At 61.9% G+C, this 12,819-nt stretch overlaps 2 protein-coding genes across 7 annotated transcripts; both read left to right on the top strand.

The window, feature by feature from the left end:
• The first annotated feature begins 4,053 nt into the window (after window positions 1-4,053).
• On the top strand, window positions 4,054-7,550 carry METRN (meteorin, glial cell differentiation regulator). Its single transcript, XM_425223.7, has 4 exons — window positions 4,054-4,234; window positions 5,132-5,544; window positions 5,655-5,714; window positions 6,443-7,550. The coding sequence occupies exons 1-4, from the start codon at window positions 4,149-4,151 to the stop codon at window positions 6,757-6,759; spliced, it is 876 nt and encodes a 291-aa protein (XP_425223.3). The 5' UTR covers window positions 4,054-4,148; the 3' UTR covers window positions 6,760-7,550.
• Window positions 7,551-10,808: 3,258 nt separating this feature from the next.
• FAM173A (family with sequence similarity 173 member A) lies at window positions 10,809-12,705 on the top strand. Of its 6 annotated transcripts, none has more exons than XM_046900575.1 (5): window positions 10,809-10,986; window positions 11,084-11,188; window positions 11,571-11,711; window positions 11,930-11,980; window positions 12,088-12,705. In XM_046900575.1, exons 1-5 carry the CDS (start codon window positions 10,825-10,827, stop codon window positions 12,379-12,381), a joined length of 753 nt encoding a protein of 250 aa, XP_046756531.1. In that variant the 5' UTR covers window positions 10,809-10,824; the 3' UTR covers window positions 12,382-12,705. The 6 variants fall into 6 exon arrangements, with proteins under 6 accessions (XP_046756531.1, NP_001264080.2, NP_001264081.2 ...); NM_001277151.2 differs by having other exon boundaries at window positions 12,279-12,705; NM_001277152.2 differs by having other exon boundaries at window positions 11,571-11,647; window positions 12,279-12,705.
• Window positions 12,706-12,819: the final 114 nt, after the last annotated feature.

The raw sequence follows: 12,819 nt of genomic DNA on the forward strand, positions 1-12,819 counted from the left end.
GGTGGAGGAAGAGATGGATGGATGGATAGATGAAGGGATACGTGGGTACAGATCTAGGGATGGGGTGGTCGATGGATGGTGGAGGGATGGAGGGATGAATGGGTGGAGGAATGAGGGGAGAAAAGGCTGGAGGGATTGATGGAGAGAGGGATAAATAGGTGGAGGAATAGATGGAGGGATGGGTGGAGGGACACGTGGATGGTTGGAGTGATAGTTGGAGGGATGGAGGAAATGAGGAAGGGATGGAGGGATAGATAGAGGGACGGAAGGTTGGATGGAGGGACGGACACAAGAACAGATAGATGGTCAGATGTAGGGAGGTACAGATGCAGGGAGAAACACGGAATCACAGACTTGTGGAATGGCTTGGGTTGAAGGGACCTCAAAGATCATCTGGTTCCAGAAGGATGGAGGGATGGAAGGATGGAGAGATGGATGCAGGAACAGATGAATGGAGGGAGAGGTGAATGGACAGGTGGAGGGATAGAAGGCTGGATGGACAAAAGAATGGATGGACTTATGGGTGTTTGCTCTGTCTCTCTCCCCACCAGGACACTGACAAAAAGCAATCCCTGTGCTGAACCCTCTTGGCTGGTAGCCTTGGTCCCATTGGCAGCCCCCAACACAGAGATGCGCAGGGGGGATGATCCAGTTGCAGGAGCCTGCACTGAGGGAAGAGCAGATGCCTTCACTGTCACACTTATTCCCCTCTTGCCCAGCTCTGCACCCACCCAGCAACTCCAGCATGGGGCCCAGCTCCCCAGACTGGGAGAAATGGGTTTAGGCATAGTGCTTAACCCTTTCCCATTACACAGCACTGTAGTGGGATAAGCTAGGCTGGCTGCCACCCGGCCAGGCCCTGGGGACGCTGATGTAACTGCCAGGATCTGGCTGCCTCCATTATTTATAAGGCAGGTCGGGTTTCGTGCTGGCAATGGGAGAGTGTTTGGGGGGAGGATGTACACACACACACACACACACACACACATAATCCCACCCCACAGCTGGAAGTGCTGCGTCCCCGCAGTGTGCCACTGCCTCTGTCCCATGTGCAAAGGGAGGACAGCAGCCACAGGGGTGACAGTGTGGGGAGCTGGTGGGGCTGGGGGCTGCTGGCACTCGGATGTGTCCCTTGTGCAGGGACAGAGCAGCCTCGGCCACCCCCATCCTGCCCAGCAGGTGACAACTGCAGGAAAAGGGGCCGGAGGGATCAGTCAGCAGACACATGTGGGTCTGTGGCCTTTTCCGTGTCACACATCTGTCCCTCAGTGACCCCAGCGAGAGCCTGGGGGTCCTTCCCCCTGCCACGCCGTGTCCCCGCAGGGATGTCCTCATGGGAACAGCCACCCAGCAGCAGCCCCTGTGTGGGCAGCGGGTGGCATCCCACCCAGCTCCCACCCCTGCTACCCACGCGGGCTCTTGGAGGCCGCTGGGCTCGGTTCCCATGCTATGGGCCAAGCATCCCTGGGCCAGCCGGACCGCGGGTACCAAAGCTGGACCGCAGTGCGCAGGGTGCCGTCGCCGCGGCAACCGCGGTCGCCTAGCGATGGCTGTCTCCCGGTAACCCGTCGCCTAGCGATGGGGGATTTTTCACAGCTCTGGATGAAGAGATGCGGGTTATTTTTAGCCCGCCTGCAAATCAATAGGCAGCTCCATTCGCCGCCGGAGAGGATGCACGTGCCAGGACAGCCTTGCCGGGTTCTGCTTTGGGGGCTGACGATGATGGGGACAGCCTGGGGACACCGCCCTCGGTGCAGCCCTGCTGCCCCCAGTGGGGCTCAGCCCCCTGTGGTCCCCATCTGGGGTGCAATATTCTCCAGGTCTCGAAGCCGGGTGAGGGCAGAACCCAGAGGTGGGGACCCTCATCCTGCTGTGGGTACGCTCACCTGGCCATGAGAACCCTCGCCCAGCCAGAGGGACACTTGTCCTGCCACGGGGACCCTCCTCTGGCCATGGGGACCCTCATCCCGCTGCTGAGAGCCTCACCCACTTCTGGGATCCTCATCCTGCCGTGGGGACCTTCTCTCACTTGCAGACACCCAACGCCAAAATGAGGTCCCTCACCTGGCCATGTGGACCCTCACCCATCTAATGGGGAATCTCGTCCTTACATGAGGACCCTCACTTGGCCATGGGGTCCACCATCGTGCTGCAGGGACCTTCACTCAGGGACCCTGCCCCACCGTGGGGACCCTTGGCATGCAGTTCCCCTCCTGACCATTCCCCAGGACACTGTGAGGGGACAAGGGTACACATAAGGCCAGGGACCGGGACCCTCAGTGTCTTGGGATCCAGCGAGGCTGGGAGCCAACGTGAGGCCTCTGGAGCTATTTTTTGGGGATGGTGTGGGTGCCTGACGCAGCCGCAGTTCCCACGGGCTCTCTTGGCTCAGTGGGAGCAGCTCCCCACGCATCCGCAGCTTCAGGAGGGGATGGGGAGCCCCAGCCTCTGAGCAGCTCTTTGGGGTCAGGCCCCAGCCCTTCCCCTCTGAGAAGCCCCTGCAGCTCCCCGCCCACCCCACAGCCCCTCTTTCTGCCCACCCTACTCCACCGTGCCCTATGCCGGTGTATGGGCAGAGGTGAGGCAGGATCAGGCCCAAAGCTGCTGACCCCAGATCCCCGCTGGGGGGGTCGGCGATGGGGGGATGCAGAGCCGTGTCCGCAGTCACAAGAGGGCACTGCGAGCCCGCAGCATCCCGGCCCCGGGGCTCCGAGAAGCTCGGGGACCCCCGGCGACCCGGGAGCAGGGGGCCGGGCAGCCAACCCTACGGGGGTGAGAGTGGCAGGATGTCCCCAGCGTGGGGACAAGTGGCCTCGCATGGCCACAGTGGAGGTGGCTGCGTGGTGGCCCCTGTAGCAGGTGGGTGGTTGGGGTGGGGGGACCGCAGCACAGTGTCGTGGGGGACAGGGGGGACAGTGGAGGTGGCTCGGGGTGATGGCTCGGAGGCACGGCCTGGGGACACGGCCATGGGCAGAGCTCCTGGGCCAAGGTATTTCAGTTGGTGGCATCTCTGGCTGCCCCCAGGGATGCTTCGCCCCACCCGGGCTCACCGAGCGATGAGCGGCCTGGGGCTGTGCGTGCTGCTCAGGGCTTTGCTTCTTCCCAGTTCAGCCCAGTACGGACCCATTTCAACTCATTTCGGCACAGTTCAGGCCCAGTTCAACTCATTTCAGCCCGGTTCAGGCCGGGCTCTGGGAGCTCGGTGGGCAGTGGCACTGACCCTGCTGCCTTTGTCCACCTCCCACAGCATCCACCCTCTCCCGGCCTTAATTTTCCACGGATTCCATCAGATTGACTTCTTTCAGTGTCATTTCATGGCCGGAGGGCTCTGAATCCCTCTCCCTCCTCCTCGTGCCCGGCCCCCTCCTCTTCCCCTCCTTTCTCTTTCTTTCTGCCATCCGAATTTACAATCCCTCATTTCCATTCCGCTCCACCCTCTCCCCGGGGACTTTGTTCTCCGCCTGTATCATCGCATAGCAATTGTTCCGTGTTTATTTCAAACATTTTGGCGGGCTGTCACTCGATGGAAACTTAATTAATTGCAGGGTTTGTGAGCCCGGCACAATGGTGTCTGAAGGGAAAATAAAATCAAAATGCCATAATTGGGAGCAGCTCGCAGAAGAAGGGGAGATGGAGGAGATGCAGATGTGCGGCTGGAGGCCGGATGCTGATAGCGGCTGTCCAAACTGGGGGGAAACCCTTCCAAAGGGAGATGTGGGGATGGGATTGGGGGGTCCCGGGGTGCGCCCTGTGAGCCAGGCTCAGGTCCACACGCCGCGGCCCCCTCTCGAGACAATCCCCTCCGTGGGGATGCGATGGGGGGTCCCCGGGTTACGGGGGGGGGTTGTGGGGAAGGGATAACCCCCTACGCCCTGGGGTCCCCCGGAGGTGGCGAACCGATCCCCATTCCCCGCGTGGGATGCTCAGGGAGGAGGTTTGGGGGGGGAAAGTGGGGGGGAAGGGGGGCAGCCCCGCCCCTTCGCCCCTATTGGCTCAAAGTTTGGGGGCGCGGCGCTGATTGGCCCCCCCGGTTCCCACCCCCCCAAATTCCCCAGCGCGCTGCGTTCCGCGGCCACGGCCGGGGCCGCCGCCGCCTCCGCCGCCCCCGGGGCCGCCGCTGCCGGGAGCCCCGGAGCCCCGGAGCGGCCATGCGGGCTCTGTGGGCGCTGTGCCTCGCCGGGCTGGCCGCTGCCCTCGGCAGCTTCTCGGCGGATCAGTGCAGCTGGAGGGGGAGGTAAGCTCCGGGATGCGTGGGGCAGGGCTCATCCCGATCCCAATCCCCGTTCCGATCCCGATCTCAGTCCCGATTCCAAGCCCGGTGCCGGTGGCGAAGAGAGCCCCGAACATCTCCTAAGGCTGAGTCCTCGGATCTCCCCCTGCCTCAGTTTCCTCGCTCGAACCGACGCCCCAAAAAGCTGCCCTCAGCCTGGGGGGGCTCCGAGCTGCCTTTCCACATCTCCCCCCCACTCACCCGTGCGTTCCTCCATCCTCCTCTCCACGCGGTGCCCCCTCTCCCTACAGCCCCGCGATTGGTTGGTCGGAATGGCTGCTGGGGCCCTAAAACTCTCCCTGAGACCCCCAAAACTCTCCCCGGGGCCTTTTCCCACCCCGGAAAGGCGCCGAACTCGGGAACAAAGAGCGGGGGCCCGGCAGGAGGGGCTGCGGCGGGGCCACGGGGCCGCGCAGCCGCCAGCGCATCGGCCCGGACAAAGCGGCCGCCCCCGCTCCCCCCCGACCCTAAAGGCGGCCCCGCTTCCCCCGGCTCGCTGCGTGGCAGCCCCGGCGCCAGGAACGGCAAAACGCTCCGTTGGGAACGTGAGAACTCGAATCCCACAGGAGCAGGGAGCGCGGTGACCCTCCTCCCCCCCCCCAACCCACAGATCCCGGCACCTGAAAGTCCTCCCAGAAAGAGCAAAGGGAATGGGGTGGATTTGGGGGCGAGGAGGTGAAAACACGCAGGAAACATCCCCAGATGGGGATAAATCGCCAAGCTGCACCCCAAAGCCGAGGGGTCAAGGCTCTGGCATTTCTCTTTGGGGTTTCCATGCTCCCATACGTGGACACCTCGGGTGGGTCACGGATTGGGGTCTGCACTTGGGGTCCCGCTGACCCCACACCCGGTGCCTTGCAGCGGCTTGTCGCAGGAGGCGGGCAGCGTGGAGCAGCTCACCCTGCGCTGCGCCGAGGGCTCCCTGGAGTGGCTGTACCCCACGGGAGCCCTCCGCCTCCGCTTGGCCCCCCGCCTGCCCCCCGCCACCACCGCCGATGGCCGCGACCCCCGACACGTCACCGCCTGCCTTCAGCCCGCTGGCACCTTCCGGGGGGCTCAGCTCTACCTGGAGCGGGATGGGGAGCTGGAGCTGCTGCTGCCCGAGGCGGAGGCGGCCCCGCGGCCCCGTGTGAGGTGTTTCAGCTGGCCACCCCATGAGCAGGTGGCCCTGTTCCTGCAGGCCACCCCGCAGCGCGACATCAGCCGCCGCATCGCTGCCTTCCGCTATGAGCTGCGGGGGGACTGGCTCGCCCGCCCTGCACTGCCTGCCGAAGGTGAGAACGTCTTCGGGTGCTTCAAGTGGGAAAACCTCTTGAAAAGGGGGATTTCTCTCCCCTCGTGGTGAGGGCACGGCTGCGGTGACAACGGTGCTTGGCTATTGCAGGGGTGTGCCGGCCGTGCAACGACACTGAGCTCCTGATGGCCATTTGCACTAGTGACTTTGGTGAGCGCATCCCTGGGCTCGGGAGGAGGGAGGGAAATACAAAGTGGGATGCTGTAGGGACGGGGTGATGGGACAGTGCTGATTTGAGAGCCCCGTGTTGTCCTCATCCAGCCCGTGGCATGGCCATGGTGCCCTGCGCCACTCTCATATGTCATGGCCCCATTCTGCATCCATATGGGGCCATGCATTCCCCTTCACTCTGCTGCTCCATCGGCCTGCAGTGGGTCCCTGAGGCTGCTGGGGGATGGGGATGAGGATGGGAATGGGGACAGGGGTGAGGATGGGAATAGGGATAAGGAACAAGAATAGGGAACAGGAATGGGGACAGGAATGAGGATAACGATGGAGGTGGGGATGGGAACAGGAATGAGGACAGGAATAGGGAAGGGAATGGGGAAAAGGAACAGGAATGGGGACAGGGAGGGGGACAAATGGGGATGGGAATGAGGAAAAGGAGTAGGAATGGGAATGGGGACAGGGATGGTGATGGGAATAAGGAACGGGGATGGGAATAAGGAATGGGGATGGAAGTGGGAATAAGGATCAGGGCTGAGAAGGGGAAGAAGACAGGGATAGGGATGGCGAAGGGGATGGAGCTGGGGAAGGAAACAAGGATGAGGATGTGAGGATGGGGATAAGAAAGGGGAATGGCAAGGAGACAGGGATGGGGATGGAGGTGTGGATGGGGGCAGGTGCACACTCATCCCTCTCTCTGCCTTCCCCCGCAGTGGTCCGCGGTACCATCCACAGCGTCTCCAACGACGCAGAGCTGCAGGAATCCGTCATCGGGGTGAGTGCCGTCCGCATCCACCGCCAGAAATTCCCCCTCTTCCAAACCGGGGGGCGGCCGGGGAGGGCGGTGGGCAGCATCCGCACCCCTCTGCGCTGCGGTGTGCGGCCGGGCCCCGGCACCTTCCTCTTCACGGGGTGGCTGCACTTTGGCGAGGCATGGCTCAGCTGCGCTCCCCGCTACAAGGACTTCCAGCGCATCTACGAGGGCGCCCGGCGCAGGAGGCAGAACCCCTGCGAGTTCCCCGTGGACTGAGCAGCTCGGGGCGGGCAGCCCCCAGCTTGGGAGCTGGGAGCAGCCCTGCTCGAGAGACACTGGAAAATGTGTTTATCTCAGCCCCCTCCCGCTGCCCTGGGATGCTGAGGGCATCACCGCGTGGAGGGGGCTGCATGCTGTCTGCAGGGACAGGCACGTAGGGACGCGGGAGCACGGTGGGTGGGGACAGCCCTGTGAAAATCCTGCGGGATAGGATGGGATTTTCCCAGTGCACGACCCTGGGGGGGCTGCAGAAGAGGGCTCCGGGCTGGGGGTCCTGGGGGCCGAGGGGTCATTGCAGGTGTGGGGACGCTGCAGGGCATGAGGAGAGCGGTGGCACAGCGCGGTGGTGACAGCGGGGAGAGGAGGTGGATCGGCAGTGTTGAGGGTGGAAGGGGGGCTGCAGAGATGGAGAGCCGTGTCCTGGCCCTAAGGGTGACAGGGGGCGCGGGTGGAGGGGAGAGCAGGAGGAGCGAGGCTGAAGGAGCGAGGCTGAGGAGGGAGCAGAGGTGGCATGGAGGGTCCCCATCAGAACCAAAGTGCTGAGCGCGGGAGGGGGACGGGAGGAGGGAGAGGTGGGGCTGTGCCACTGCCCACATGGGGACACCACAGGGCCACCACGGGGCTGTGGCTCCGCAGTGGCTCCCCGGTGCCACCACACCAGGGCAGGGAGGGATTTCGGACCGTTGAGGGTGGGGGGGGCATCGTATGTGCACTAAAGTTATAACGATACCAAATTTATGATTTTTGTTTTTTGTTTTTTATATATATATCTATAAACTAAGCTGTATTTGTCATGTTTGTGGCCTTCTTTAACCGAGCGGTGACAGATGGGCACTGAGCACTGCGGTGCACGGCCGAGCATCCCACACCCCGCAGGGCTGCAGACACCCATGGGAATCCATAGATGCGTGTAGATACATATTGCTGTTTCCAAATTGCTCTTCCCGGGGTCGCCCCCCGCCCCGTGTTGCTGCTGTCACCACCGATCTCATCACAGCCCACAGCCACAAGGCCCCATTGTGCCCAGCCCGGCCCTGGAGCTCCTCTTCCCCATCCACAAACCGCTCCCGATGAGCGCTGCCGGATTTGGAGCTTAATTAAGATATGGGCATGCAGATAAAACGCTGGGATCTGCTTGCAGGAGTGCAGCTGTGCAGATGGTGTGGGACACGTTATGGTTTTCCTCCATGATTTTATGCTGTTCTTCAGGGCCGCGCCGGGATTGGGGGTGGGACAGAGCCCCAAAATAGGGGGAAGGAGTGGGAAATCTGGAGGAGGGAGGTGGGAAAGCAATAAATGAGCACAGACAAAGGGCCCCGCGCTGCCCACGCAATCCCGGCTCCTGTGACCCCAGCACATTCCTCTCGCTGAAATTATTGCATGTAATGCTCCGAGCATCCGGAGGCTTTCTGTCCCTTGTTATTCTCCCTCTCTGTTTATTTGGCCAAATCAGCTCGTTCCGCTGCAGCGGAAAAGGCTGCGGCGCTGCTTTCTCTCCAACGCGGATTTTCGGTGGTGTTTTTGGTGCCCTCTGCCTCGGGTCGGGGCCGCCCACCCCTGCTTCCCCACGGCGCCGGGACATGGCTTCCTACAGGAGGTGTCACCGCCACCGTGGGTTGGGGATGGGGATGGTGAGTTGGGTCTTGGGGATGGCACCACGGTCCTGGCATCCCCGTCCTCTCAGCGTCGCCCCTGAAGCCCACCCTCAGCCAAATGGCCTCTTGGCACCAAGCAGCGGGCAGAGCAGCCTCCACCCCATTCGTGTTTCCTCCGCAGGATGGAAAACAAGGCGAGAGGCTCTGTGGTGGCGAGGATGGATGAGGGATGGCGGTGTGGCACGGGGTTTTGTGCCACCCGGACCCAGGATGGGGGTCTGGAGGTGATGGCCGTCCCCATTGTCCCAATGGTTGCGCCAGATGGGGGGCCTGGGGACAACCCACGAGCTGACCCCCCTACACAACTCAGTGTCCCAACACAGGGGACCTCATGGCCACCACAATCCAGGAGCCCTTTGGGCAATACGCTGTGGGATGGCACCCATGGCGTGTCCCCAAGGTCCCCGCCACCATCCCCACTGCACAAAGGCAGCGATCGTTTCGCGCCACTTTCTCCCCCCCAGCCCTTTTCTACTCCCCCCCCCCCCCCCCCACCCCCCCGTTCCTTCCCCCTTCCCGACTGCCAGATAAAAGCCGGGACGCGCGAATCGCGGGGCACAAAGGAACGCACAAAGGCGGCCGGCTGTGTGCAGCCCGCCCCGAGCAGGGGGATGGACATCTCATGCCTGGCCCAGGGCTGTCCTGCTTCCCCCGTCCCTTCTGTCCCCATGTCCCCACTGCACACAGCACTCTGGGACATAGAGATGCCGTGGGGCCGGGGGATGTTCTGCGGGGTTGGATGATGTCCCCAGGGTTAGGGGATGCCCTATAGGATTGGATAACATTCCTGGGGTCAGGATGATGACCTCGGGGTTAGGGGATGCCCTGTAGGACTGGATAATGTTCATGGGGTCAGGGGTATCCCACTGGGTTAGGATGATGCCCCTGGAGTCAGGAATGCCCCATAGGGTCAAGATGAGTCCCTCCCCCCCAGCACTGGAGGCTGCCCAGCATCAGGTAGGTTGGGGCATTTTGGGTACATATATGCGGCACCAGTGGAGGATGCCCATCCCAAGCCCTGGGCTCTGCCCCACAGCCCCCCTCCAGCTTTAACCACACCAAATCCGACCCCCGGGACCCCTGGCGATGCTGACAGCTGGTGGGAAGGAGCTTTCCCAGAGCATGGTGACAAATTCCCAGCTCTTGGAGCCGCTTTGCAGCCGCCGCAGCCTCGACGGGGGGAGCAACGAGGGATGAGAGGCACCGGGGCTCCAACACTCCCCACGCATGGCCACCTGCTCAGCCCCGCACCACGCCACGACCCCCAGCACCCTGTGTGTGGGAATGGCTTCGTTCATCACCCTCCCTCTGGCATCCTGGGGTGCTCAAGCTGCACCCTGGGGTTTTCCCCCTCCTCCTCCCCTCCCTGTGCTGCCCAAACCCCCAGCCCTGAGCCCCTGGATCCTATTTCCTTGATTTTCTGCTCACTCTCAGCCTAATTGGCTCCACCTGCCAGCGAGCCGCGGAAAATCAGAGTGATCCCCATGTCTCATTTGGCTGCAGCCACGCTAGGGCTGTCTCATAGCACTGGGGGGGGGAAGCTCCTACCGCCCCCCCGCTGCCATTGAGCCCCATGCCATGCAGTGGTGCTGTGCAGGGACATGGCCATGAGTGATTTCTCCTTGTGGATAAACAGCAAGGAGGTTTTGAAGAATGTTTACCCACATGGCACGAGGTGATTCATTTATGCAAATACAAATAGATCCCAATATTAAAAACGGCCTTTTGTCCCCATGGTGTGCCCCGTTCCCATCACTGCCCTGGGACACGTTCTTAATGGGGGCTGAATGACACCGAGCAGCCCCTGGGAGCACAGCAATGTCACCCCATCACAGGGACACGGGGTTCCCCTTAGGATTCGGGGTAGGCCCCAGGTTCTTGGGGTCAGGGTGCTGGGAGCCACCCCAAAATCGTTACTATGGGCATGGGGGATATAGGGAGGAAGGCAGAGGCCGTAGGACGTGCGGTGCGATGATGCGTCAGCAACCGCCGGCACAGGGCTGGGAAGCTGCCTGCCCTTTGTGCACCGCTCCCCTAATTGATGTGGTATTGTTCCCGGGTTTGGGTTTTAATTGAGGGTGGGCACGGGTCCCCCGCTGCGACCCGCGGGCTGGAATTTTCCCACAGCCTCACGGGGCCAGCGGCAGTGGGGAGCTAACCGAGCTCCAAGCGTGGACGCACAACCGTGCACAACCACGTGCAAGCACGCGTGGGCGTGTGCAAGCATGCATTAGTTGCACAAGCATGCAAAGCGTGCACAACCACGCCGGGAGCTGCCACCTCCAGCAGCCCCAGCCAAAGCCTCGGTGCTGGCAGCCGAGCAGTGGGTGAAAGGCACCCAGCGGGCGCGTGGCCATGCAGGCAACGGAAGGCCCGGGTGTTCTCGGGGCCGCCCCTTCCGGCAGCAATGGACGCGGAGGCGCTGGACGAGCTGGCGGGGCAGCTGCAGGGGGAGGCCCTGGGGGGCCGCGGGCTGCTGCAGCTGGCAGCCACCACCGGCCTGGCTGCCTATGCAGTGTGGGCTGCTGTGCTCATGCCTGGCTTCCGCCGGGTGCCGCTGCATCTGCAGGTACCCCCTAAGCCCCCCCCCGTGGGTTCCCCTTTGCTTGGCAGCCCGGGTGTGGAGTGAAACCTCCCCCCCCCCCCGCCCTGCTGTTTGCCCCCAGGTGCCGTATGTGCCATCCAGTGCCCAGCAAGTGGCCAATGTGATGGGACTGCTGCGAGGCCGCACGGGGAAGACGGCAGATCTGGGCTCCGGGGACGGCCGACTCGTAAGGGGGGGCCCAGTGAGGGAGGGAACCTCAAGAGCATCCCCAGTGCAGAGATCCCCAGGGCCACAGAGCTGCACCCAGCAAGCCTCCATTGGGGTTGGTGCTGGAGGGCTGCCCCAGGGTGCCCCTCAGGTACACTCCTATAGACACCAACACCCCACCAATACACCTACATACCCCTATGTAGCCCCTACATGCATGCCCTGTGCCTCCTATAGGCACCCACCCCGAGCTCCCCTCTATACACCAGCGATCCCTATATAGACCCCAATATACATCTGAGCCCTGGTGCCTGGGGCAGGAGGCAGCAGGGAGCAGTGGGGAGGTCTCCTGGCCCCAAACCCACCAGCATTATCACAGCCCCAGTTCTCTCACCCCCCAGGTGATTGAAGCTTACAAGCAAGGACTCCAGCCAGCTGTCGGCTATGAGCTCAACCCCTGGCTGCTGTGGCTTGCCAGGTACCGGGCCCGCAGGGCTGGATACCAGGGGAAGGTTTCCTTCCTGAAGCAGGATCTGTGGAAGGTAACAGCTGCATGGGACAGTGGCTATGCTGGGTGTCAGCCATGGGCAGGGCAGGAGCTTTGACTCAATGATCCTTACGGGTCCTTTCCATCTTGGGATATTCAAGTATACCGTGGCATCTTTGGTTGCCTTAAGGCACACAGCACTCAGCAGTGCCCCCATACTTATCCTCCAAGAGCCTTTTGCTTCCTTCATTGCCCTTTTCCTTCTCTTTAAAGGCGAATCTTTCTGATTGCTACAACGTGATTGTGTTCCTGGCTCCCAGCGTGGTAAGTCTGTGTGCTGATACTGCTATCCTCAGCAAGCCTAGCAGGGAGATTGTCCTTAGAAAAGAGAGCAGATCTGGAATATGAGCAAACTGTCTTTACAAAATAAGGCCAAAAACAGGAGACTGGAGGTGAAGAAAATCACAGAGCCAGCCCATCCTGTGCTATGGAAGGGCCATTGGACACTGCTGCTTTTTGGGACCACTTGGGATCTGTTTTGCTATGGGACGGCAAGTGGGTCACTGCGGCACAGTGATGCTTCCCTAAGGCCACCCGGCCTCGGATGTCTCTCTCTCCCCAGAAGCCCCCCCTGGCTGCCAAACTCCTGGCAGAACTCCCTGATGAGGCACGTGTGGTTGCTGGGCGCTTTCCCTTCCCCTCCTGGACCCCAAGCAGCACCATAGGGCAGGGGCTGGAGCAAGCCTGGGCCTATGACATGAAGGAGGTTCGGCGCGCGGCACGGAGAGGCACAGCGGGATGTGCACTCTGACAGCAGCTCCTGCAGCCTGGTACAAAGGGCCAGCAATGTGGCATCATCAGAACCTCTTCCACCAGTGCTCGAGTAGTGCTTAGCTGGGCTCTTTCCCCAAGACTTTGCCTCTGAGTGCCTTCCAGAGCGATCAGCAAGGGAGAAGGAAAATCAGATTGAGTTAGCACTCAACGTAAGGGCTACACCTGCAGTGCCTCTTTTCAGTCTGTAGTTTTTGAGAATAAATGTTTTCCTCGGAGTCTTGTGCTTTGCCTTTGAGCTGCAGGGCCTGAACAGCCCCTGCTTGCTGCCTCAGGGTTCTGCTCCAATGTTCTCTGAAGAGGGGGCAGGAAGGTGCTGGTCTGGCTCACCT

This window comes from Gallus gallus, chromosome 14 (genome assembly GCF_016699485.2).
Source record: "Gallus gallus isolate bGalGal1 chromosome 14, bGalGal1.mat.broiler.GRCg7b, whole genome shotgun sequence".
Taxonomy (NCBI): Eukaryota; Metazoa; Chordata; class Aves; order Galliformes; family Phasianidae; genus Gallus; species Gallus gallus.

Excerpts from the sequence above, each read along its gene's own strand:
- FAM173A (XM_046900575.1), top strand. The coding sequence starts at position 10,825 with ATGGACGCGGAGGCGCTGGACGAGCTGGCGGGGCAGCTGCAGGGGGAG. Across the intron at positions 11,189-11,570 it reads GCTCCGGGGACGGCCGACTC|GTGATTGAAGCTTACAAGCA; the intron begins GTAAGGGGGGGC and ends CTCACCCCCCAG. Across the intron at positions 11,981-12,087 it reads TGTTCCTGGCTCCCAGCGTG|GCCAAAAACAGGAGACTGGA; the intron begins GTAAGTCTGTGT and ends TTACAAAATAAG.
- METRN (XM_425223.7), top strand. The coding sequence starts at position 4,149 with ATGCGGGCTCTGTGGGCGCTGTGCCTCGCCGGGCTGGCCGCTGCCCTC. Across the intron at positions 4,235-5,131 it reads CAGTGCAGCTGGAGGGGGAG|CGGCTTGTCGCAGGAGGCGG; the intron begins GTAAGCTCCGGG and ends GGTGCCTTGCAG. Across the intron at positions 5,545-5,654 it reads CCCTGCACTGCCTGCCGAAG|GGGTGTGCCGGCCGTGCAAC; the intron begins GTGAGAACGTCT and ends TGGCTATTGCAG.